Source organism: Heliangelus exortis, chromosome 29 (genome assembly GCF_036169615.1).
Source record: "Heliangelus exortis chromosome 29, bHelExo1.hap1, whole genome shotgun sequence".
NCBI lineage: Eukaryota > Metazoa > Chordata > Aves > Apodiformes > Trochilidae > Heliangelus > Heliangelus exortis.
This window is the reverse complement of record NC_092450.1, coordinates 1,017,077-1,043,902: the sequence shown is the minus strand read 5'-3', so window position 1 is coordinate 1,043,902 and position 26,826 is coordinate 1,017,077. Positions and strand designations below refer to the sequence as shown.

At 45.9% G+C, this 26,826-nt stretch overlaps 1 protein-coding gene across 10 annotated transcripts in view; it reads right to left on the bottom strand.

Annotated features, from left to right (window-relative positions):
• GPATCH8 (G-patch domain containing 8) overlaps positions 1-26,826 on the bottom strand; it is a 56,375-nt gene that overhangs the window by 5,413 nt on the left and 24,136 nt on the right. For 6 of the 10 annotated variants that reach the window (XM_071728819.1, XM_071728817.1, XM_071728823.1 and 3 more), the window contains 6 exons: positions 15,037-15,104; positions 14,495-14,581; positions 10,018-10,161; positions 7,788-7,824; positions 1,877-1,926; positions 316-446 (listed from right to left, as the gene is read on the bottom strand). In XM_071728819.1, the coding sequence (XP_071584920.1) occupies positions 316-446; positions 1,877-1,926; positions 7,788-7,824; positions 10,018-10,161; positions 14,495-14,581; positions 15,037-15,104 (517 nt within the window). Of the gene's footprint in view, positions 1-315; positions 447-1,876; positions 1,927-7,787; positions 7,825-10,017; positions 10,162-14,494; positions 14,582-15,036; positions 15,105-17,122; positions 17,168-26,826 lie in introns of all 10 variants that reach the window. The other 4 variants (XM_071728822.1, XM_071728825.1, XM_071728827.1 and 1 more) reach the window with 3 other exon arrangements.

Here is a 26,826-nt window from a genome sequence, read left to right as displayed (position 1 = left end):
AAAGCTTGCACAGGATTATGGGAACTATAATTCCAGTGCAGCAGAATTTCTTCACCAAGAGGGCTGTCAGGGCCTGGCCCAGGCTGCCCAGGGCAGGGCTGGAGTCCACATCATCCCTGGAGGGGTTTCAGACCCTGGAGATGTGGGGATGAGGGACATGGGGCAGGGGTGGCCTTGGCAGGGATGGGGGAAGGCTTGGACTCCAGGATCTTTAAAGTCTCCCACCCAAATGATTCCGGAATCCTAATGGGGAGCAGTGCCAGGGGGGACTCTGGCAGAGCCATTTTGGGGTGCTGGGGGATGCCCCCTGCTCACCACTCGGGCTGTCTCCTCTGCTCAGCCAACTCGTGCAGCCTCCGCAGGGCTTTCTCCTGCTTCCGTTCATCTTTCCGTGATCGTGAAGAGACGTTGCGAGCAAACTCCCTCTGCTTGAGATCCTTCAACCTCTGAGGCAAAAGAAAGCAGGAACAGATCAGCTCAAAGTGGTTAAGAGCGTCCAAAAGATCCTCTTTGCTACAGCACTGGAAATTACACTGTGAAGCCCCCTCCCTGGTAACATTTATTGAGCTAGGATGGAGCATCTTAGCTCAACAAACCAAATGGAGCACATTGCCATCCTCCCAGTGGCTAAACAAAAAGACACCTGTTGATCACTTTTGGGCTATGACCAGGTCTGCACCTGCATTTCCAATCGACAGGACTGGTTTTCTGTAGCATGTACAATAAAGCTGATTTCAAAGCAACAAGCAAATTCTGGAAGGAAAAGGGTCGGGGTGGTGGGTGCTTACTTTGCTGCTCTTACAGGGTGTGCAAATGTACGTGACAAACAGTGCATGACAGAAATCTTAAGAGCATGGGCCAAAGAACAGAAAGGGATTAGCTGGTGCAAGAGCTACCCAGGTAATACATGTTACAAAAGCAATGTACAAATTACATTGGAGAAGGTGCCAAAAATCCCATGCAAATGATTCCAGTAAGCAAATGAATAAAACATACACCACAAACAGTTACTTGCTTTCCTGACAGTAGTTCTGAGATGGCCCCTCAAGAAACAAAATGCTCTAGAATGCAGTGGGGTCTTTTTGGGCTCAGTACTTGAGAGGGCAGAAACAGTACCCCAGAAATCTTGGTGTGTGAGGAAGCAAACCCAGACCCAAATCATTTCAAGGATCATAATGTCAGTGAGGAAAGAGAGGTATCCAATTCTACCAGAGATCCAACATCCCAGACTTCAGGAAAGTTCTCAAAGTCCTTGTCTCAAAGCACTAGGAAAGAGGCTGCTGTTTTTCCTTTGAATAAACGTGAAAATTCACAAGGCATTTTTACAGGGTGCTACACAGAAGTTGAAGCAACAGAAAGCACAGAAAGATCTCTACTGTCCTAAGGGATTTTTTTTCTTCTTTTTCTTTTGGTGCACAATTTGAAACCTTTCATTCAAAAGGCCCAATTCCAGAAAGCTCACATACCCAGCTTCTGAAAAAGTTTCATGTTTTTTCAGGCTTTTCACAAAGGGCCTGAAAGACTAACAGTACTCAGAGCAGGAGTAACTTGAGAAAAATTCCCATACCAGATGTACAAATAACTGGTGAATTTTGTATACACCTTCTGGCTGGCTGAGTCTGCCTCTTTAATGGAGCAGGGTCAGCCTGGTACACACAGAAAGGGTGGCTCTGAAAACTAACCCAGAGTTCAGATTAGAGGAATTAAGTTGGCCCAATGTAAAGAGAACATTGCTTTGTGAAAAAGAGGAAGATTTGACAAGACAGAGGATTCTCTTACCTAATCGTATTTACTAAATGTGGTTGAGCATTACCAAAATCAGAGGGGAGGACACACAGGAGGTACAGCTATAAGACACTAGTAGAAAAAAACTCACTCTTGTGATCTGGACTCCAAAATTAGAAGGGTTTGCTTTCAATACATCAGCTGAAAACATCACATCACAGAGAAAAAAAAAAAAGAAAGTAAAAATATAACAAGAGTGGAAGAGAGAGAAAAAAAAAACCTAAATAAAAAGCAAGCATTACTGGAGAGGCTGTGGGTGTGCCTGCCAGCTACTGGAGGGAGAAGGAGTGAGGCAGGGACACCATGGGATGGAGCTGAGGGAGCCTGGAGCAGGAGGGGGGAGGCACAGACACCAACACACACAGACACAGCAATGATCCCACTGGAACAACAGAGCTACTTTCACCAGGACAAGTAAAGGGCTCAAGGATTTTGTGGTGTATGTTAAGTGCTGAAGAGTAAATTTTTTTCCAAGAGGAAAGGGGATGGGGATAAAAATGGACTAAGCAATGGTATCAGCTTGTTCATGCTGATTTCAAAAGCCATGTCTAAAATGTTGCAGGAAGTTAAAGTCACCAACAGCTGACAAAACTATTTAACTGGGGTTTGATGCCAAGTCTCTGGATCACTCATCCATTTGGAAACAAAATATGACCCAGCTATTTACGACAGAAATGAACTGTGACCTTCTCCTTTCCAGAGGAAGGTGCAATGGGTGCACTCCAACACACACCTCCCCCCCAGCCATGCCCTGAAACATTTCCCCATGGAATAAATCGTGCTCAGAGGCTCTTGGTAGCTCTGCAGCTGCCCACAGTGCAACCCTGCCTCCAGCACAGCTTGAATGGAAACAGAACTAAATGCCCAGTTCCTTAACTGCTGACTTTGTGGGGCTCTGCTCCCCAGAGCTCCCACTCCCAACACACAGTGAAGTGATGAAACAAATCACAGAATCCCTGCATGTCAGGGGCTGGAAGGGACCTCTGGAGAGAACTGAGTCCAACTCCTAAATGAGCTACACCAATAAACTGCACCTCCAAAACACACAAGACATGTAAAACCTCAACCTGGGGTCAGTTCTGGGCCCCTCACAACCAAAGGGACACTGAGGGGCTGGAGTGTGTCCAGAGAAGGGAAAGAGAGGTGGGGAAGGGTCTGGAGCAGAAGTCTGCCCAGGAGCAGCTGAGGGCCCTGGGGGTGTTGATCCTGGAGCAGAGGAGGCTGAGGGGAGACCTTCTGGCTCTCTGCAACCCCCTGAGAGGAGGTTGGAGCCAGGGGGGGTCGGGCTCTGCTCCCAAGGAACAAGGGATGGGACAAGAGGAACTTTTGGCACAACTCAAGTGGTGCCAGGGGAGGTTTAGGTTGGAGCTTGGGGACAATTTCTCCCTGGAAAGGGTTGTCAGGGCCTGGCCCAGGCTGCCCAGGGCAGGGCTGGAGTCCCCATCATCCCTGGAGGGGTTTCAGAGCCTGGAGATGTGGGGATGAGGGACATGGGGCAGGGGTGGCCTTAGCAGGGATGGGGGAAGGCTTGGACTCCAGGATCCTAAAGGGCTTCTCCAACCAGAAGGATTCTGTGAGTCACCCTACACTGCTGCCTGGGGCTTTGAAGTTGATTACCACTAATCACAGTTTCAAGACCACTGAGAATTTGTTCCTTCTCAAACTGGGGAGAAGTTGGTCTAGTTTTACAAAGTTGAGTTTATAAAGAACTGAGGGATCTCAAGGCTGAGTTTCTGCTGTTTCACAGGCAGCAGAAGGAAAAAGGGTCCTGCTAGGTAAGTTTAGGATAGAAAAAGCCCCACAACTGCCCCATGCCACATCTCCTTGGGAATGTAAAACACAAACCATGGCACAGCTCAGCATTTCTGACCTAAAATGATGCAGCTATCATCTAAAATTATTTTTGAGTTTGCAAGGAGCCAAGTTCCAAGAAACCTGGCTGGACCACGTTACCCTACAGCAGAGCAATGGGTGTAGGGGAGGGGGAAGGACAGATGAGCTGAGTCTCCCCAGGAACAGCCACTGAGGGCCATGTTCACAGGCAGCTGATTAGCACTGAACTTTGAAAATGGCCACGACTTTCCAAAATACCCTGTCAGAGCAACACCTACTTCACTAATTGTGCCAGGCCTGTAACTGAACCCCGTAATTTATCTGTGCCAGGAACAGCTGATAACCAGTGAACTACAACTTCACAGCAGCAGCAGGAGTGGATGGAAGCAGCAAAATGCTTTTCCATGTACTCCAGTGCTCAGCCTTCCCAGAAAACTATTTGAACTAAATTGATATTTAAGCTAGGCTTACACTAAAGAAATTTCCATCTAATCCTCAGGCAACTGTTCGTTATTCTAATCCCCCAAAATCTCTAAATTACTTTTTGGACTGCACCATATGTGTGGGTGTTCACAGAGCCTGGCAAGTCACACAGCTGCCCCTTCCCTCCCAACAGAGACATTTAAACAAGAATTTAATGCAGCCACTCTTCTCACCCTCGGGGAGCTTCTCCCCACCAACTAAGGAAAAGGAGCCCTGGGAACCCCTCTTCTTGGGCTGCAATCAGCCTTTCTGAGTATTCCTGTGACACCACAGTGAGAACTTCAGGGCCACCACTCTGTGTTAAATCAAACAGGCAACTTCACCCTATTACAGGCTTTAAAAACTAAAAGCCTTTTTTCCTTGCTAGGCAGTGTGCTTTTGGAGGAAGCAGAACACTTTTCTAAGCTGTGATGCATTTACAAATTGCAGGATGATGGTGACCACAAATCCAAACAATATTATTCTGCTGGTTTACTACTTTGGCAACAGAAAAGGCCACACCAGTAAGCCCAGTGACCAGCAAATACAGACAGAGAAACCACTGGCACTCAAGTTTGCCCAAATTTTTGCAGGCTAGAAGCAGTACTTCACTACCTTCCTTCAGCTGGGAATTGTGTTTTATTAGTAGCTGCCACCCACCTCAGCTGTGGAACAAAGAACAGTATTTTAGGTTTTCAGCCTTGTTTTGTACAAAAATTTCTAAAAAGTCTCTAAATTTCAATGGGAGTGCAAATGGAGCTCCTGAAGGACAGGTTTTATAGAAAAATCACTACTCCAGCACAAAGAGAGCTGCAGTAATGGATTATCTCCCCATCACTGCAGAGCTCAGGAGGGGCCAAATTGGAGTACAATGCCATTACCTGACAATTCTCCCCAAATGGGCTTAAATAAGCTGCACTCCTGCATCATTTAAAAGCCCTGGAGATAGCCCAGCACAGGCATGAGAAGGTGGTTAACTAAGAAGGGGATGATCAGGATGCAGAAACTGCTGGAACAGGAAAATTGCAGCACAGGCTGTGGCAACAGCAGACAAGATTTGGGGGGTGAGCTGGAGAGGGGTACAACCCCCAGCACCAGACTGCAGCTCAGGCCCAGCACTAAAGGGATTTTCTCTATTTATGTTGACAAAGCCATCAAATTTCACTGAAATGAGGCCCATTCACGAGGTGTTCTTTGCTTAAAACTGCAGGGTAGAAAGAGATTCTGTTGTTTTCCCAATAACCCAAGCATCCTGCTGCACTGCTTGCCCAGCCCTGAGGATGGGAGATGTTCATGACATCCTTGCATCCAGGAGGAAGGCACAGCCTGGATTCCCTGCCTGGGCTGGAAATGGGAGGCAGCTCATGTGACAGCACAATCCTGTTCAGTCTACTCCTCCCCTCCTATTGTTCTCATGTCTCCCTGCCAATCCCTCTTAAATAAAATAATAATAATAATAATAATAATAATGATCTACTTTTTGTTACAAGCCAGTGATTTCTGGCTTTCTGAACTTTTGACATTCACTTGGTTCTTTGCCACAAAAGCTTCTGAGAGTGAACTACACCATGAGCTGGAAGCACAGCACTTTATGAATTTACAGAACAGAAGCCCTGATGATTTTTGGCAATCAACATTCTTTGCATGCTCATCAACAAAGTGAAAAGAGCAGAGGGGCAATGGCACACAACTGCAGGTTTTATTTCATCTTAATTCCTTCCCTGACACCTCATCTTCAGCCTAGGAAAACAGCCATGGTAATGCAACCCAGAGAACCCAACAGCTCGGGGCTGCCTGCCCTTCAGGACCCAGCACTCATCATCACAACCCCCAGGCTCTGAACCTTGAGGAATTACTGAGCTCTCTCTCCCAGATGTATTTGCCAGCAGCAAACGAGCAGCTGAACAGCTACAACCAGGTTAAGAAAAATGGCAAGGGTTTTTTTGAGGGGAAAGCATTTCTAGAGTAGAAAAGCCTCCCCTGTCCCATCAGGATTCTCTCCTTAAATCTCCTACATCCAAACTGTGCTTGAAGATTTAAATTTATTTGAAAGCACAAGTCCAACTCTCCCCAAACCTGAAAGTTTTGGGGGACTTTGGACTTAAAGCACTGAACCCCAGTGCCTGTGTTGGTAATTTGGTTGTGTCCTCACAGATCCCCCCTCCCCCTGGGCATCAAAGACCCAGATAAGGAGGGCACGAAGAGACCTGCAGAGCAGAGTTTCAGTTCTCAGTTCCACTCTCTTTCCCAAACAGCTTCTTTATGGAGATACATTCCCTTCGTCCTTATATAAAGAGAAATTATGCAGAATTAAATCAACTACACCTCCAAAACACCACACATTTTGGAAAAATAAGATGAAAGCCAGATAAAAGGCTGCATTCTCAATCCTAGTTAGCATTCTCACAGTTAACCTGGCAAAAGTTCACACAGGAACATGTTTGGTTTTCACACTGATTTCAGAAGCTGAATGTTTTTATTCTGTAGGGTCAGTGACTCAGTAAACAGCCCAACCCTTCACCAGGCAAGGCAAGCAGGAAGGAGGTGACTATTTAGGAGATTTGTTATTGTATGAATTAAAAAAAACAAACCCCAAAAACCACAAAAAGCCAGAGTAAAAGCTGAGTGCAAAAGCTGTATTAGGTACACAGAAGATAATTTCAAGCACAACAATTTTTCCAAGCTGCTCTTAAGTAGTGGTGGATACAGATTCAGTTTATTTGGTGTGAAAACACAAACTGGGTCCAACCCCAGAACTCCTTTTTTATGCAAATCTAACAAGAAGGATTCTACCCTGATATGAAAACTCAAACCCAAATTAAGGGTCCCTTGGGTGCAATACCCTGAGGATACACTCCCACCAAGTCCTGAGTGTTTAAGGACTGTGGGAGCTCTCAGACATCTGGACACAACCTCTGCAAAGCTGTAGGAAAGCAGCATGAAAAGAGACTGAGGCCACCATCACTATGCAGGTTCTCTTCTAGCTCAAGTTTTTTTCCCACATTTGCCTTCTTTTGAATTTGTCTGCAAATTGCTATTCAAGTTTGACAGTCAGGATTGCACAACTTCAGAGGCAGGGGGTCCTTCAGAAGCCACCAGTCCTTCCAATTACTGAACCCAAGAGCTCACAGCTAAAAAAACCCATTAAAGATATCAATAACTTCCCAGACTACAAGAAATTGACATCTCTGGGGTTACAGCCTTTTTCAATTGCTCACTGAAGGGTCTTTAAGTGAACTGAGTTTATTTTTCCTCTTGCAGTGCCATCTGTATGAGCTCAAGTAGCTTTTAGTCCTCCCATTTCCCTTGGGAGGGACTGACCATTTGGTGGGCAGACAGGGTTACTGCTCTTTAGAACATCTGTACTTCTCATTTCCAGCATCAGCCTATTTTTAAAAAAAACAACAACAACAAAAAAAAAACCTAGGGAACATTGCACACCTCCAACAAGAAGTTTCAAATACAGTGACTTCAAGAGGCCAATGGCTTGTGAGAATGAATCAAAGATTATTTTCCCAGTGAAGGTAATCAAGCAGTTCTGCCTTTTGGATAGAAACTTGGCTCTCGAGGGGGATTCAGGCATTTCCAAATGCTGGATGAAACCAGGGTAAGTCAGGAAACCATAGTAATAAAACCTTCCCTTTAATTGTTTGGTGTTGACAAGTTGGTGGGCCCAGAATTTACCCAGTAGGGATCAATACACTTACCTATGGTCCCTGTTTCGCAATAATCCTGAGTTCCTCCCTGGAATACAAGACAGTGTCTTTATAACTGGGGAGCAGAAGGGGTCTGAGCATGGAACATCTATTTACAGGGACAGCCTGGTGCTCGCTGAGCCACACAAGGGATAAGCAAACACTTCAAGGTGGTGGGGATGTGTAACTAAAAATACTCAAAAGCAAAAATGATCCTGGGGAAACGTGTCCAACAAGCCAAGGAAAAGGCAAAACCAAAGCACTGCTGCCTCAAGAATTCCTGCTGGGAAGACAAAACATTGCAGATAACAAATACCAAGCTGCTTTGCTCTGATTATCTACGATACCCTCATGTCTCATCTTTCCAAGATGCCTACTGATTAGCCTACTTGTCAGAAAAGCTGTGGTTTTCCTCCCAAAATACCTCAGCCTTTATGTAGCTTTGCCTTCTTGTCCAAAGGGGCAAAATGTGCAGCAGTGTGCAACGTGTTCTGAAAAGCAGAATGTTGAGGGTTTTTATAATTTAGAATAGATTGTTAGACATGAACCCATCTTGAGTGGTAATGAGCAACAGAAGTGAGCTAGAATTACTGATGCAAATTCACCTGCATTATTTCTAGGTAGTTTCAAGTTCACTTACTGAACACTGACCCAACAGGGTGACACACATTTCAGCAGGACATAAAGCTGGACAAGCAATTTTTTTCCCTAAGCAAAGCATGATTGCTGCTTTGTTCAAATCCCTGTGTAACTGAAAATTAATGCTGGGTGATGCAGTGAGAGTTTTGAAGGCTCATTTTTCCCAAAGCCTGTCTGAAGTTACTGCAGTGCCTGCAAATGAGCCCAGAACATCAAATCCTTTAAAAACAAATCAGCAGTACCAAAAACCCACTAAATTCTTTGTACTGGTGAGAAGATTACCCCAGCCTGTGTGTTCCCATTTATCTTTCAGGTCACTCTCCTTGCACCCCTGCTGATAACTCCTTTTATTCCAGAGAGGAGTGGTTGCCTTTCACATATTTGTTTCTTCTTCCACAGCATCTCTAGATGCTAGAAAACCTCTCAGCTTTGTCTCAGTCCCCCTTTTAGTCACCCAAGGGATTTAAACACGAGTGGACATCATCACACTGCCTCACCACACTGTACAATGTGACACAAACAGGTCCTTCCACCTCCTCAACACATGCACATAATTGCAGTTAAGTTTCAGCCAAGCTGATGGAAAACTTTTAAGATGAAGCAAACTGCTCTTGGGTATCCTGAGCTCAGCCAAAGCACCCTGGTTTCCCAATACAAAGGAAATCAATCTCTGCTCTTAATTCACCAATCCCACAAGTCATCACAATACTCAATCAGAAACTGCCCCACAGGAGGGTTCCTGTTCAGACTCCTTCAGTGAATTTACCTCAAGCTGTCACATCCTATACTTCACAGACAGGAAAAAAATCATACTCAGTAACTCCATACTCTAAAGATGTTGCTTCACTGCTGATTTGCAAGATTCTGTTCTACAGCAGATCCTCCAGAAGTTATCAGTGTTTTAATGATTTTATCATTAGAATTTATGACTAGGAATTTTAAAAAAAACCTCCTTTGAGCAATTTCATCCCTCCATGACCACAACACTGCCATTTACATCTCATTAAGCAGCTTCAAATGGCCAAACAGATCAGGCTAACACAGGAGCTTCCATTATTTCCTGGGCACTACAAAGTTTCACAGTGCACTCCATCCCTATCAGGGGCCCAAAGCCAGCTCCACACAGGTTCCAAACCCACCTTCCCCTGAGGGTTACAGAATTTGGAAACTGCTCCTTTATGATTCTTTTGCCACAGCCCTCATCTGCTTTAAGTAACTTGACAGAGCACAGACAGAATTATTAAAACACACACAACATGGACACCACCAGCCCCTGAAGTGGTTGCTGTTGGGTTAAAAGCTGATGCCAAGCCAGCCAAAGCCACCTCACCTCTTCCCAGTTTTACAGCAGCCTATTCCTGCCCAGGGATCATTCCAACCTGGGCTCCCTTGATGCCAGCCCCGGGCTGGGGTTTTTTTTGTTCACTGTTTTGGGGTTTTAATATGTACAGTGTGTGTAAGAACCTTAACCAGTGACAGAAACCCCTTCTTCCTGAGGCAAAAAGGAAAATAAATACACTGGGGAAGTTGAAAGCATTAACCACAAACAAGAGCACTGCAATGAATACAGAACTGGTGGAGTGTGCTCCCAGCACCTGGTTACCTGTTTGTGAGCGTGGTCATAGGAGTTGATGTGGTTGTCAAACTCCTGGTGCTTTTGATACTGCTTGTCACAGAGTTCACAGTAGAAGTTTGCTCTGAGGTCTTCCAAAGCCTTGGCAATTGCCTTTTCTTTATCCACATAATCCTGCAAAATTAACCACCACAAAAATGCTTTTGGTTAAGCTGCCTGTAAAACAAACTGGATGATGATCAATGTAGACTTTCAAGAGAAAACAGGTGTTAAAAAACCTTGGCATAAACCAAAGATTATATTTATTAAGCTGAACATCTTTGCAAATCAGAAGGTATGAAGGAGAACTGCAATACCCATCTACCCAACTCAGATTCCTCAGATAACCCCCCACACACAACCCCACCACTAACACAGGTACCAGCAGCACAAGGAGACTGCTTGAAAAAAGGAAATCCAGGTCTGCTGGCAGGAAGGCAGTTATGGGGCTGCAAGAGGAGAGCCTGACAGATTGTGAGATAAAAAGAGAGGTTCAAAGCCTTGAGCTCACTCATGAAACAAACCAGCAGCTGCCTGATCTCATGAAGAGGCAGAAAACAGACAAACCATGGAAGATCACTGCTTCTGCAACAGAACCTTAGAACTTCAGATGCTGAAACTTCCTCCACTCTGAGTGTTAGCAGATGTCTGCCTGATCTGCAGCTGCTGGCCTGCAATTCAGCAGGGAGGAAGATGATGGTTCTGCAGCTGGGCAGGCAGAGTTCAGAAACCCTTCAGCCTCAGTCCCTTTGGTGGAACTGCAGCCCCAGAGCAGAGCTCAGACACAGTCAGGATGGTGCCAGGGACACAGGGAGCTGCTGGTTAATAAAAGAAGGAAAAGGAGATCACCTTAGAGGCTGCAGACAACAGCACTGTGATTTTCTTTCTGTAACTCAACATTTGTACAGGTGCAAACTCAAACCTCCAAGCAAAGGTGAGGGGCTCTGAACTGGCAACCATCACTTCCTCCCCTCTTTTGCTCCACAGAACAGCAGCAGCCAAAAGCTCTGAGAGGCTGGAAATCCCAGTCCCTCCAGTGGCTGGGATGGCTCAAGTCCCAGTGCCTGGCCCAGAGCCCGTGGTGGTCCCAGGGCTGTCCCCAGGGCACAGCAGAGGCCAAGCTGGGGGGCTCTGGGACACCCCCAGTGCTGCAGCAAAGTAACCTCAGGGTAAAGCAGCTTCTTCCTCTAGCCAGGGTGTTCTGGTGACAACCCCCCCAGCAGAATTAATCACACAGACCACTCTTCACAAGAGAGAGGGGGAAGGTTTGCCTTAGCCAGATGAAAGCATTTATGCTGATGCAAACTGAAATAAAAAGCTCCAAATGCTGCACTAGGAAGCAGGCTGCACTAACACCAGCACAGCCCAGCCAGCTACTCACCCAATGCATTGCAAGGGGAATAAAGGTAAATTCAACAAGAAAAAATAGCCTAGCATCTGAGAAAAAGCACCAGAGAGTGTAAGAGTTTCTGGTTTCAATACAAACTTCTGATGGGAATTCCCTTCACTAGAAAGAGGAGCTAGCAAACATTTTAAAAAAAGAAAAGATTCACAATGATTAAGATCTTGTTCAAGGCACTCTCTGGGTTATCTCCTGGTTACCACATCAACATGACATTACAATAATATTGCTGCATGTTAGAATTAATGCAAAATTCATGTGTAACATTTCAGCACTCATGGGGGGTAAAGCCTGAAAAATTCTACTGCTAACAGGTTTGTTACAGTGGAAAGCACTGCTCACCAATAAAAAAAAAATTTCAAGCTCCTGCTTCCATCTATTACCAGAGGCCTTTGTTAAGAAAAAAAAAAAAAAAAAAAGAAAAAAACTCTTTAGAGGTTTGAGTCTGAAGCAGGTCCTCAGGAAGACAAGAAAGGAAAAGAGAGCAGTGTGAGATCCCCAGGACAATGGCATTAAAAGTTCCTCTGCAAGCCCCAACAAGCTTCCTGTGCCATGTGCAGGTTTTTTCAGAAAGCATCCTGTGGCTCAACAATGCAGCCCCAGCCATTTGCCTGATCAGAATCCATACAAAAGAAGGGAATTAAGGACTATTTCTTGCTTGCTTCTTGGTTGCAGAGTTATCTGCAATTCCTTTGAGGCTGCCTGAATGGCTAATCAGGATGAGGCCACAGTTGGCAATTACATAATGGAGTCCTGCAGAGCAAGCCAAAAAATGAGTGCAAGCAGAGATTTGTCACAGATTGATACAGAAATGCAAGAGCCTGACACTAAAACATGCTAAGGAAAAAAAAACACTTCCGAGTTGAGAGACTGCAAACTTCTCCTCTGAGTTCCTGAAACCAAACCAAACCAAACCAAACCAAACCAATACTCTGTGCTGAACAACAGCAGAGGACAAAACATCCTCCCAGAGGCAGGCAGGATCAGCTGTGTTTTGAAAAGACCACTGGGAAAGCCAAGGACTTCACCAGACACCACTCTGCAGACCTGAGGCACAGCATGGCTACAGCAGGGCTCCCACCAGCCCCTCTGAAACCACAGAATGGGTTGGGTTGGAAGGGACCTTAAAGATCATCAAGATCCAACCCCCTGCATGGGCAGGGACCTCTCCAGGTGTCACAGAGCCTCATCCAACCTGACCTTAAACACTTCCCAGGAAGGGCATCAACTTCTCTTGGCAACCTATTCCAGTATCCTGCCACTCTCATGATGAGGAATGTTTTCCTAATATCTACCTAAATCTACCCCCTTTCAGTTTAAAACCATTGCCCCATGTCCTGTCACTCCTCTCTTTGGTGAAAAGCCCCTCCCCAGCTTTCCTGTAGCCCCTTCATGGACTGGAAGGTTCTCTAAGGCCCCCCCAAGCAATATTCTGTACTTGAGAGCTGCTGCTGCTGCAGATGCCCAGGAGCAGGGCAGGGGATTGCCCCAGAGCTGCCAAACCTTCCCCTGCCAGCACAGCACCCAGCACGAGGGTGGAAACACCAAAATGGCCTCAAGTTGAGCCAGGGGAGGTTCAGATTGGATATTTGGAATCATTTCTTTACTGAAAAGAGTGGTGAGGTGTTGGCCCAGGCTGCACAGGGAGGTGGTGGAGTCCCCATCCCTGGAGGTGTTCAAAAAAATGTGTGGATGTGGCACTTCAGGAGATGGTTTGGTGGGAATGCTGGGGTTGGGGGGATGCTTGGATGTGCTGATCTTAGGTCTTTTCCAGCCATAATGATTCCATGATCCTATGAAAAAGGAGGAACATCCTCAAGGAGCCTGTTCACCTGAGTGCAGAGGAACTGCTCAGCACCATCTGCATGGGCCCATTTGTACTTTAAAGTGTAACCAGAAGAGATAATTAACTGCCTTCAGCTCCAAACTAATAATTAGCTTGAAAAGTAATTACAAAGGCTTTTATTTTGAAACGAAAAAATATAGCAGCAATTCACTTACCAAGTAAGTCAAGGTCTGAAGTTAAGAGAAAAACAAAATCCTCAGGGAAGGAGACTATAAATTTTTGTAGCTGAATCAACTGCCTGCAGCATGAACTGTTGAACCAGTGAAATGGAATTACAGATTTGCCATGCTTACATTTAATTCTAATGAATTTTAAACCACTTTTCCATTATTCCTCAAAGAACTAAGATTTATGCAAAACTAGCCCTTTATTCTGATGTCTAGGGCTCCTCTTTTTGATTTCTCAAACCTGAGGACAACTAAACAAACAGGATTCCTCAGACTTGACATACTCTCCAGGCTGGGAAGGGAAAGAGCAGATGAAAATATAAGTAGCAAAGACCATGTCTCCTCAGAGAACTCACTCACCCTTAACCCAAGCATGCTCAACACCAACACAATGGCCCATTTTTATCATTAAAAATACAAGTTTTCTGTCTTACAAAAAACCCCACAAATTTTCTAACCTCTATGAAAATACAGCATATATGAATTTGTTTTGGTTTTTTTTAATGCTGCCTGAACAACTCTTTCAAAAAGAGACACAGCCCATCCACTTCTCAAAGCTGGAGCCACGTCCTACCTTTTCAGAGAACACAGGATTTATGCAAAGATGTCACCAGCCACAGCTCATTGCTTGCTCAGTACTGACAGAAGATCTACTCCAGTTGATAACTGCTCATCTAACAAGGTTTGCTGCTGCAGGGTTTGGGCTGACAAAGTGGCAGCTTCACGAGGCAAATCTGGCAGCCCTGGCTCCAGGGAAGGAAGTGTTCTGCTTACCCTAGGGCTGTTCTTTCCAAAACAGGAGCAAAGCAGACAGAGAAAGCCTCACTGCTCTCCTGTAGCTCTTAAGCAGCTTTAACAAACACCAAGGCCAGCTCCAGGAGGCTAATAACCACTTCATTAATATATAAACAATCTCAACAATTGCGAAAAATAAGAGTATTTAATTCCTGCAGCCATTACCACAGCCTAATGAGAAGAGTTCTGTCCTAGCAGAACAAATCATCTCCTCTTCAGCTCACAGGAATTTTGATGTTAATGCCCCCATTCCAGTACCTTGTATTTCTGCCTCAGCTCCTCAGTGTCTTCTTTCTCCACCTCCAGTACACGCCTCCGCTCAGTGGCATCTTCGGCGTAGTCGAGCTTTAGATTTTTTAGGGGAAAAAAAAAAAAAAAAAGAGTAAGATACAAGTTGTCCCATAAATACTTTGCACTGCTGAGACTGCCAGAATGTTTAATTTAAAAAAGATGAAGTCTGAAAGAGAATCTCTGCAGACCACCCTTTGCCTTCCCTGTGCCACGGTGCAGCCCACATGCCAAACGGTTCATGAAGCCTCTGAGCTGGAGGCTCTGTCCCAGCAGCTTCAGCTTTGTGGAAGTGAAATCCCCAAGCCCAGGAATTCCAGATAGCATCCAGACCTCCAAACTCAGGCACCCATGGGGAAGCACTGGGTTTTGAGAAGTCTCCTCTTACTGGGTTGATTTAAGGGTTGAGTTTTTCTTTGATGCACAAATTCTCACTTCTAAATTTCTCCCCTATCAACTCGAGCACCATGCAAGGGGTGGCAGGGTGTGGGGCAGGAGCAGGGCAAGCTTACCTCCATCTCCATCCTCCCCATGCCCATGACATCATACTTGACAACGATAGGGATGGGGTCTGTCCTCCCTGCAAGAGGAACACAGAGAGAGGTGCTCAGGAGCCAGCCCATCCCCACAGCTCGCTGTACACATTGGGTTTGGGTGGTTAGAGATCTTGCCTTGGAGTGCAGAGACCAGAAAGCTACAGTGAACCAAACACAAGCCATTCTCACAGCTTACAGTCCAACCTGTTTCACAGCTCCAAACTGGGTAAGTGCATCCCAAGTAGTGATAAATGGGTTTTTTTTCTGACCTTAGTCGGACGCGTAAAACGCACCCGTGGCTCCTGTTCCATCAGGACAAGCCCTAGGGCAGGGCTGTCACCAAACTTGCCAAATAAATCATCTCTGCAGTGCTTCCCCAGCAGGCAACACATTCTCTCCATCTTCTGATGGGAGTGAGAAAGCTATTAAACACATTTCACTGCTCTGCCACATGAATAATTGATGAGGACTTTCCCGTAAGAGAAGTGGAAGCCTCCCTCCTGCCAACTTCTGTCCCTTCCCAAGAGGAAGGAAGGTGGCTCAGGAACGTGGGCAAAATAAACTCCTTCCATCCCAACCACCACCCAGCACCAGCTCCTGCAGAGCTGCTCTGGCCCTGTCCCTGTAAGCTGTGAAAAGGACCAGTTGCGAAGAAAATTGACTTTGAACTAATCAAACTATGCTGGAGATTTTTTTGTATTTTTTAAAAAAACTTATTTTAATCCACTCATAACCAGCCAAACAAAGCAAAATGGGGCAGACAAGCACTTTACTACCACAGCTTTTTTTTTTTTTTTTTTTTAATTATTATTTTTATCTTTACATCACAACTCACACTGGTCATTGTGATGTAAGCCCACTGAAAAAAAAGTACTTACCTTCTCTGGTGCATACCTTGAGTGAAAAAACAGAATGTTTACTTCCCTTATTATTGCTCTTGGTTTGGTGTAAACAACTGTTTTGTTATACACACATACATAGACATTATACCTTTGGGCTAAAAGATCTGCAGGTTTTAATCAGGCCAAAAATATCCCATTGCCATCCACATGCACAAAAAGCTGAAGTCTTTAAAACTGCCTCAGGAAATCTAGAGAGGCATCAATTTTTTTTATTCAGCATCAGCTTTCCTTCTGCAAAAGTGACAGTCCACAGATCTGGGACTCCCCAGAGTCCTCTCAAAGGGAACCCACTCTGGTCAGATTTGGGTCTTTTGAACTCCTAAAACACAGAGGCTTCTGTTCATGCCTCCAGTGGATCATTTACTTTACAGATTTTTTTGTATGCCCATAAATTTGACAGGCACACATCCATCAAATCCAAAAATAGCTGTCATGCTGATCCAAAACTCTATTTTGAATTGAGCTTTCGTTTGGGTATCTGCAACATTCCCCATCTGAAAAATCTCTCTTCTGCCCAATGGTATAATAAAGTAAGCAGTGACTGCAATTTTTAGCAAAAGGACCAAATTAAAGACAGGTTATAAAAATGACTTCCTAAGTGCAATATCACTTTCATAACGTCTCAGCCAGGGATTTACTGATAAGTGGTGAACCCAAATGGAATTGCTGGCAACAAAGACCAACAATTGATACGAATTTTTTAAGCTTTTTTTGTTTTGGTTTGTTTTGGTTGGTTGCTCAGAAATGAGATATTTTGATGCAGCCTCATTGCCCTGGTAAACCCCTGTGTACAAACAATGCATCAGTACTTTTGCCTTCTAAGGCAGTCAAAGTTTTTGTTTTGTTTTGTTTTGGAAATCTATTTGGAAATTGCAGTAGCAAGTGCTAGTGCCCATGGTGTTGGGGGAAAAAAAATAAATCAAGTTTGGACAGTATTAGAAATTTACATTGAAACTGATTTTGGCAGTTCTAACACAAACAGAAACATCCCTTCTTAGCAATACCCTTTAATGAACAAGGATCAGACAAGTGTGCATAAAGAAAGGAAAGGAAAATGAAAGACCAAGCAGAAGGATGATGGCTACAACAGAGAAAGTAAGCCTAACATATTGGTGCACTGATGACAAAAGGAGTAATTCAGTCTGAAAATAAAAAATTACCACTGCTAAGTTTACCATCACCACAACAAGTCCAGGATCATAACGCTGTAAAAAAGAAACACCATTTGTTAGGCAGAAACCATTAGGGGCAGAAAACAGGCCGATTGCAGTGGGCAGGTAGGATGGGTTAAAAAAAAAATAAATTAAAAATAAATTTTAAAAAAGGTAAAAAAGAATCATAAAGGCTTCTTTCTCATCCCTCCAAACCCCATCACCATGCTCTGCCCTGGGCAATGAGGGAACAGGGAGATGCTCAGCAGTTGTTATTTGGGTCTGTGCTCCCAACCTGAAATTTCTGGGTGCTGAGAGAAGCTGAGCTCCTGGGGACAGCCCCATCTCAGAGGCAATACTTGAGCAGGCAGTTGAAAAAGGAAACAAAATCAATGACAAATATTTTGGGTCAGAAGGAGAGCTGTTTCCAGGAGAATATTCAATGTGAAAAGCCAAATTTTAAACTTCACCACCATTTCCTGAGGAGCAGAGCAGCCTGGCAGGCAGCCAGCACTGCCAGCTCACCCAGCACTGCCCAGCCCCAGAGCTCTGGGCAGTGCTGCCCGTGCCCACCACCCAAACCCAGGCTCTGGTGGGGCAGCAGGACACAGGGATGGGGCAGGGGAACCTCCCTTCATCCCCCTGGAAAGCCACCACGGCTGATGGGACAAAGCAGGCTGGGTGGCCAAGGGGCCAGTACTGACCCTGGGGCTGGCAAGCAGAGGGTGGAGAGCGGCCAAAGGGGAAAATGGGACTTCTAAAGTTAAGCTCTTTAAGTTCTTTTCAAAGAACTTCCTTGAGAAGATTTATTCCAGGGTGACTGTGGATGACAACAGGATCTTTACCAGCATGGACACGAGGCTCTCGGATGCTGCGGGGCTCCCAGGTGGAGGGGTCCTGCTGACCCTTTCTGGGTCCACAGCCGCACTTGGAAGGGGAAAACAGTTTTCAAGGAAAGGGCAACAATTCCCACACTTCATGCACTAGGCAGGGCTGCAAGTGCTGCCACACCAATAACTAAACCCCCCCATATGGTAAATCACACAGAACACACAATGTAGTGTCCATGCCCCATCCCCTTAACACCCCTAAAAACCTTTGGGTGGTTTTTTCCTGAATTACATCACAAACTTTCTTTTAAAGGCTGATGACATCAGACTGGCTACAAACCCCAAAGCAGAGAGGGTTATTGCATAAAATGCTCACACACAAGGGGAAAACCTCTGTGGAAAGGAAGCAGCATAAAGCTCTGGTGGGGTAGGACAAACAAACAGCTGCTTTGGAGCTGCACCTTAGAAAAGCCAATCTCTTCATGTAAATGAAGTCTGCAATAACTTCTTTAATTCAGAAATGAAACTGACCAGATAGATTCGTTTTGTTTCCCTTTTCCCAAAGAAATGGGAAACATTGCCCCAAATACATCCCATCCCAACAGCCACCCCCCTTCCTAGAGCTGGGCAGCCTCCTCCCAACTCACTCCTCTTTAATTGCACCAAAGTTCTTGGATACGAGCAAAGGCTTTGCCAGCAGTGCTATAAATCAACAGATCTTGGGAAAAGAGTTAATCCTGATGCTTCAGGGCTTCAGTAGCAGACATGGAGTTGTGCTGCAGGCCCAGGATCATCACCTGGCAGTTGCCAGGACAGAGGCAGCAGGAGGCTGCAGCAGATGGACCTGCCATCTGAGCCTGTCTGCAAGCACTGCCATCACCAGGAAACATTTCATCTGTCTTTTTTCTTTTAAACAGCCAAATCAGAAAACAGTTTCCATCCACAATCTGCAGATTCAGAACTCCTCCCTTCAGTGACCTCATGCCTTGCAATAGATTCAAGATGTTTCTCAAAGTCTGTTAGAGAAGGAGCAGGATGCTCCCATGCTCCCCAGATTATGCACCAGTGTGAGTCAGTAACAAGAACCCAGTGTCTCACTTCTGCAGAGCACAAGTACCAGAACTGCCCCAATCCTGCTCACTATGTTGACATCTTCATAGAAATTCCTCCCAGGTACAAGCTTTGTGGGAAATAATCCTGATACCACACTTTATAGGAGAATTTAATGAACTAAGCATCTCGGGAGGGTACAAACAAATGGATGTGACCTGAGCAAGCAGAGGATTTCTGTTTATTCCCCATCCTGATGCTACAACCAAAACCAGAGGAAGAGACAACCTTCCAGGGGGGTTCAAAAGCTCTTGGGCAGGGATGCTGCAGAGACTGGAAACACATCCACTGGGGAGTGGACGATCACATCAAGGGTCTGCTTGGGTGGGTAAGGATCAGTTTGTTCTGTCCCCTGTGGCACAAACCCCACTGCAGCTGAGAAAGCTGAGAAGGTGCCTGGGTTGAGCTCCAAGTGCCCACAGCAACTCAGCCCCAGACAAAGGACACAAACCCCACACAACTGCAGCATCTCTGAGCAGACATGGGAGGGAGGAGCTGCTCCAGTCATGGGTGAGCTTTATTTTCAAAGACAAGGACCCTGGAAGCTTTCAAAACTTTCCCAGGTCTACTGAATGTTTCAATAGGCTCTGACAGCCATCATGGAGTTCAGACTCCATTCAGCACATCAAAACAGGAGAGATAAGGAAATCCAGGAATTTTTGCTGGTGAACAAGCTCTGGCATGCTCTGTGCTGCTCCTGGCTAAAAATCACTGTGTTATGAAGTTTGTTCTGATTGCTGCAAGAAGCAAACAGACAAGGGCAGCCTTTTATCCTGGTCTCCTCCGGGAATGAGATCTGCAAGCTTGTCCTGTTTATGTCAGATTTCTGGAAGGGGTCATGAACAAAAGAGATTCAAACAAAATCTGAACCATCATGCTCCTCAGCGACAAGCACTGAGTCCCAGTCAGAAGAAACTTCTCCAAACGCAGAAAACCTGCCCCATAAACTTTCCTCACTAAGCAAGTGAGAAATGACAAGTGAAAGGCAAGTTGTAAACACCCCAGTCACAGGGAAAACTTCCAAAAGGAGCTCAAATCCTCACTGGCACAGAAGCCACGGGTGACACCTGCAGCAAACCAAGCAGAGGGCCCTGAACTTCTGCAAGGGGAAGGCAAAAAGCAGGGTCTGGGTCACAAACTATTCCTAGCCCAGAGTCATCAGAGGTGTTAGAGAGCAACATGGGAGATGCCAGAGCAAGAACATAAATCTTGGCTGAAATAGAATAAAATCCAGAGGTAGGAGTTGCTGTTGTACTTCATCCTGGTGCAGGGAGAAGGCTGAAGAGCTCTGTCTGACTGTAGGCAGAACAGGGCAGGTTGTGCACAGCCACAGCTCCCTGCTTCCCACACCCCATCTGTCACAGCTGGATACAACTGCTTTAACATCACCCCAAGGGAGGGCAAGAAGACTGATCCTTAGGCAGGAGAAGGATGGCTCTGTCACAAGAAGCACGTGGCACTGAAAGAACAATGATCTCAGTGACTGCACACACTCAATTAACCCAGAAACTTCTCACCTGGAAGAGGAGGAAGGATCCTGCAGACTGAAAGCCAACAAGGAGGCAACTGCTTCCCCAAAGGAGAGCAGGTAGGAAGTGAACCTTCCTCTGGGTCTGCAGCCTTGTGGATTTTGACACGACCACAAGGGATGACAGCAGGGCTTTCAAAGCTAACTTCACATGGAAACAAATCATGGCAAGAGTTGTAAGACTGACAGTTATGTTGCAAACATGAAGTGTGGAAATGTTCATCTATGCCAGAATGCAGGTTCCCACAAGGGCATGCTGAGATACAAGATAAGATTGTGTTCACATCTATGTCTTGGCTAAGACTGCCAAATCATTCCATACTTAATGAATAAAGGCACTGTTAACGTGATCTTTCTCTTCCCTATTTTCTTGTATCCATTACAAAGCTTCAAAACCCAGAAATAAACAGAAAATTCCTCATTTCCTCATGGTGTTTTTCTCGGGTGCTCATTGTTCTGTGTTCTCCACTCTGTCTGCCTTTGTGAAACCAGGGGATTTAACAAATGGAAAAAATACATTACTATATCAGCTGTAAGCCATTTGGTGAACTGGTGACAGAGCCAGGATTCAAGACCTCTGGAATTCAAACCCCGAGCTTGTTTCTCCAAGATGCAGCTGCCAAGTGCTCACATTTGTGACTGATCTCAGTTGCTCCACTGGTCAAAGCTCCACATTATTACTCCCTGCACATCCAAGGAAAGCAGCACCCAGAAACCATGGTGTGCATCACCCGTGGCCACCTGACAGTCCTGGAATAGTGACACTGCCTGAGAATGATCCCAGAGGCTGCCAGAGAACAGATCTGTCCTGCCTCAGCCACAGCATCACTTCTTCACCTGCAGCTTCTCCTCCTCTGCACAGTGTTTCTTCCAGGCAGCTCAGCTCCTGGCAGTTTCACTCCACTCATCCTTTACACCAAGAGGAAAACCAAGAGCTTGTCTGAACAGATCCAGTGCAGAGCATGCCAAGGAAGAACTGCACCACAGCATGACTGCAGGCTGGGGGGAGTGAGGACCAGACTTATCACTGCAGAACCTGCAGGTCGAGGCAGAAATCCACTTGTGCCTCTGTCTGGTTTGTTTGTTTGTTTTGTTTGTTGTTTGGTTTTGTTGGCTTTTTTTTTAATTGAAAACCATGCAACAAAAATAGTTAGCTGGAAGAACTGAATTCTAGCATTTTCTAACAAATTTGATATATGTGACTTTTCTACCTTGACAGACAATTTAGATGCTCATGGAAGGACAAAAATAATCCAAGTTCTGTTATGTACAGGTTTAAGTGCTGCTGTGGGTGTGCCAGGTACTCTGGTGAGGTCACAGAATCACAGAATGTTAGGGGCTGGAAGAGACCTCTAGAGATCATCGTGCCCAACCTCCTCCAGATACATATATATATATATATATATATATATCCATGTATCTGTGTATACACACACACACACACACACAATTTAGACTGCAGGCTTGCAGCACACCTTGATCATAGGAACAGCACTGCCTTAACAATTTGTAAAGGCTTGATTGGTTTTTAGCCCACGTGGAAAAGCAGAAGCATCCAGGAAGAGGTTCCCAGCTTTCCATGGCACCAAACATGGCTCTGGCTCAGGCAGCACCAGTGCTGCTGCTCTCCAGGAAGAGCTCACCAGCCTCCCACACTGCAATGATGCCAAAACCTTGCTGAAAGCTTGAGCAACCAACAAGGTAGTCATTACCTGAGCAGGAATCAGGGACAGAAGGCATTTCTTACAGGAGAAGCTGCTGCTGCTTAACTGGGTGTCCCAGAAGGGACCTCCCCTCCCTCAGCACAGCCACCTGCTGGTTCTGGGCTCTGGAAAGCAGAGATACCCCAGGTGCTAACACAGCACTAACCCACACAGCCTCACCAGCCACCTTCAAACTTCACTTAGTTTCACACTGAGTAACATTTTCCCCATAAAAATGACAAAAGTGATGAAAGAGCTGCCCTGGTCTTCTGCAGACAGCCAAGGAGCAAACCTGCAGGAAGCTGGAAGGCTCAAGTCCAGCCCTACATGAAAACACCACATTATTTAAACTATTTGTATTAGCAACATCAATACCTAGGAGTAGCTACTCCACAACAAAAACATCTTACCTGTTGCCATGGCAAAATACTAGATTGTGATTCACCCCTCAGAAATACTACAGAAGACCAGGATAATCCCAGTCTCAGGAATACTGTGGGAATTCAATCCATGCTTTTAGATGTATGAAATTAATCCCACACTACAAGCTGGGGGTGGAGGGAGACAGCTGGTGGTGCAGGGAAAGGGAACTGCTCTCCATACAGGTGTCAGAGCAGGTCAAAGTGTCAAGGCTGAAGTTATCCACATTTCTGTAAGAAAAGACTTCAAAAAGGCAAATCTAGAAAAGAATGCTGAATAATTAATTACCCAGCACTCACAGGACAACCAGCTAAGCAGGAGTTCTACCTGCCCACCAAAGCTGCTCAGAACTTCCTGAGAGGCCCTTCTGCATGATGGGCAAACATCAGAGCCCTTCCTCCCCTCCCCAACCCCCCCTCTCCAAGCCACCTCTACCTGCAGCCCCCCCCCAGCCCTCAGAGGGAGCAGTGGGGTTACCACAAGAAGGGAAGGAGAGCTGGGAGGTCAGGGACAGGGACATGAACCACCCCCCAAAGCCTGCCTGCCCTTTGCTATCAGGTCTGTCCTTTCCCAGCTGCTCCCCACCACAGGGACGCTGCAGAACTGACCTCAGCCCAGAGCCCTCCAACCCCTCAGCTGCTGTGGCCCAGCTGAGCCAGAAAACCAGTTCAGGGGAGTCAAAAACCAGCTGGGATGCTGGGGCATTTCACTGGCTGTCCTACATGTGATCCTCTTCCTCAGCACATCAAAGTCCCACATTCCTGTGTTTGCTGGCAGAGAAAGCCAGTGCTGCCTCTCCAAGGACAGCATTCACCTCCTCTGCTCAGTTTTCCCCAAGTTTCATTAAATGAGATTCAACTACTGGTTTTAGTCTTTCATCTATACCTCTAGAGTACTATTGTTACCTCTTATTAAACACATGAGTCCAAAAGAGAAAACAGAAGTTTTCAGCCCTTTTTTCTTTTAGACAAGAGTTGTCAGAAAATTGAAAACACAGGGAAAATGTCAAGAGCTTAGAGAAATATTTTTAAATCTACAGTTAAAATTATACCACTTCTGCATATCAGTCTCCCATTGCTTTTCATAATAACATTTTCATTTCATATGAAATACTTATTGCAAGAGAAAGCATTATAGAGTATGTGACTTCAGGATTTTGCCCAACCCTCCCATTCCCCTTCTGACTCACATAATTCCTCCCAATTTCACAATCCTTGGTCTCATTTAGCAAAGGACTTCACAACAAGGTCACTGTTTTTAACCACATCTCTTACTAGTTTTATTTTTTCAGTAGACCACAGGATTCTAGATTCTCAATTACTTGTGCTCCCCTCCAAAGGGAAACACTCCACAGTCACCATCACAGTCACCACAGAAAGGTGGTTCCCCAAACCACAATTTCCTCATTAAACAAGATCCCTGACAACTGGTAACCTTATCTTCTGCTTTTTTACACTCATTGGCTGTTCACAAGCAACACTATCAAATGTACCATAAGCTTTGGGTTTTTGTGGAGGGGGAAGGGAAGTGAAAAACATCAGGAAGAAAGAGGAGCAGAGGGATGAGTGCTGAATTCATGGGCAGTTCCAGCACTTGCACGGCCAAGAGACACAACTCTGTCCCTGCCTGCTCCTCCTCTCAATGCTCAGCTAAAATACAAGATGCAGTTGGAGGAGCAGCTCAGCCCATGGCAGGGACCTCATTCAGGACATGGTTTTCATCCCTGAACTCAGCTCTTCCACCAGCATTAGGAAGATTCCTGCTGCCAGGAGTTGCACCTCTGCAGCCCCTGCAGGTACAGAGTCACCCTGCTTCTGAACCTCTGCAGAGAAGGAGCCCCTCTGCTGGTTCTACAACAGCAACAACTTTTACCACGGGAATTTTCAGCTCTTCCAGCCAGGGAAAGAATTTGGCACCCTGGGAGCTGGCTGATGCCCACAGGAGGGAGTTAAGGGGAAGGAAGCCACCACGATGGTACAGTGTGACATTCCTGTTGACAACAACACTGCCACCTTATTAAAAGAAATCAGCATTCATCACTGGCAAGTATAATGTAGCACAACTTTTAGGTTCACCAAATCCAAAGAGGGAGCCCCTGTTCAGGTGAGCAGCTGGAATTAAAAGCTACAGAACAACAAAAATAAGCATGCTCAGTTCCTGGCTTCCTATTTAATTAAAGTTAAGTGCATGGAAAGAGAGGAATGGCATCTCAATGGGATAGAAGCAACCCAAAATTTAGGGTTTTAAGGGTTTGTTTCTAAGGCCTTCTGCAGCCACATGCAGCAGGTCAGATACCAGATCCACAGCTAAAGACAACTTGAAGTGGTTCTGCTTCTCCTGTACCACTTGACCACGGGACATTTAAAAATTTAGGCTCAAGCAAAGCACAAAGAAAGTACTTAAGAGATGCACTGTGTTTGCTGCTCTTCCATCTCTTCAGAAATCTCTCCTGGTCTGTTCTGAGTGAGAAGGGAGCACAGAAAAGGGAGAGAACTTTTTGGTTTTCTCCTCCCTTCCCAGTGCACATCCAGTGACTTCACTCTTCAACCTCCTAGAATAAGACTAAAATTGGATGCAAATGTTTCCTTCCAGACAGTTTATATTTGGGTTTGGGGATGATCTAAGCTTTATGTAAAAAAGGTCACTGGATAATGAATTAACACTCCCAACATGCTCACCATCAGTGCCACAGGCAGCAGGCACAGGCTTGAGCTTCTCCTCACCAACCCCAGTGCCCTCCAGTCTGTGTTGGGCAGAGGGGAAGCAGCAGAGGCTGCTGTCTGTCTGTCTGTCTGGGGGACAGGCTGCTGCTTTCCTTCTGGAAGGTGAAAGGCACTCTCTGATTCCTGCCTGCTCTGCACAGCTTATAGAAGGTTTCACCACCTACCTGGGTTAAGCTGGGTGGGTTGTTTGTTAAAATGCAGGAGTGTGCTGTGTTCCCAACACAAAATCCCTCACAGCCCCTCCCTGGGATTTCTCTGTAGCTTCCAGACAGTTCACATCACCAGAGCTTCAATAACACATTAGTAAGAGAGATGCTACAGATTCAAGGCTTTGCAAATCTGACTCTGGACAAGTATCCAAACATCTGATCAGCCCTGCCAGCAGCCCTGGCTCTCTTGTCCTCAGGACATGGTGACACCATCCTCTCACCCCAAACTTAGCATCATGTAGTCACCTGCTGCCTACCCCGTCCTGTCAGCACCTGAGGTGACACAGGGCCTCAGGACAGGGCTTCAGCTGCCTGCAAGGTGCCACGTTTCCCTGTCAGGGACTCTCAGAGCACCCAAAAGAGGACACAGACACCAAAGGGCACATCCAGTGAATGTGATGCCAAAGCACCAGGCTGGGAGGTGACAGCTACAACCAGGTGCTGAGCTTTGTCCCAGCACAGGAGAGGAGAGGACTGTGAGAATGCCATGCACCAACCAGGGGACTTCAAATGGAACTGGGTTAGAGGAAGCAAGAAGCAGCAACCAGGAGTGCCTCAGCCTCAGAGACCTCACTGCAACCCTGAGCACCCCATGGAGGGGCAGGAAGCCCAACTACAAGCTGAGGGTGTGGGAACACAAGTGACTTGGAGGAACTCAAAGAAGTTTCAAAGACCTGGAGTGGTTTCTACAGGAACTGCCCAGGCACAGAGCCTCCTGCCTGTGGTAAATGCTGAGTAGCTTACTCACAGTATTGAGGGCAGAGGCTGCACACACAGTCTGTAGTAGGAAGCTCTGCCTTGAGTGTTTTTCTCAAGACAACACAGGTGTGTCCTCTCAGCCTGGCCAGGACCTCCCCAGGACAGGAATTGCTGCACTGGCTCCATTGAAGTCTCAGGGAGAATTTGGGCTCAAGACAAAACAAGGATCAGGTGGATTGGTTCAAATAGAACTACAGGATTTTCTCAATCCCTGACAAACAGACTTCTGGGGCACAGAAATAAGTCAAGGCCACTGGAGAAACCAGAGTGAGCCTCTGCCACCCATCAGCACCTCTGCCACCACTTAAGTGCCAATTCTTTTAAGATCCAAGTGTCCAGCCAGCAGGATATTACAGTTTTAGAAGCTGCACAAGTACCCATTAGTAAGAAGGCAGTTAATTCCCCTCCCTCCAAACAGGGTAATGCTTGCA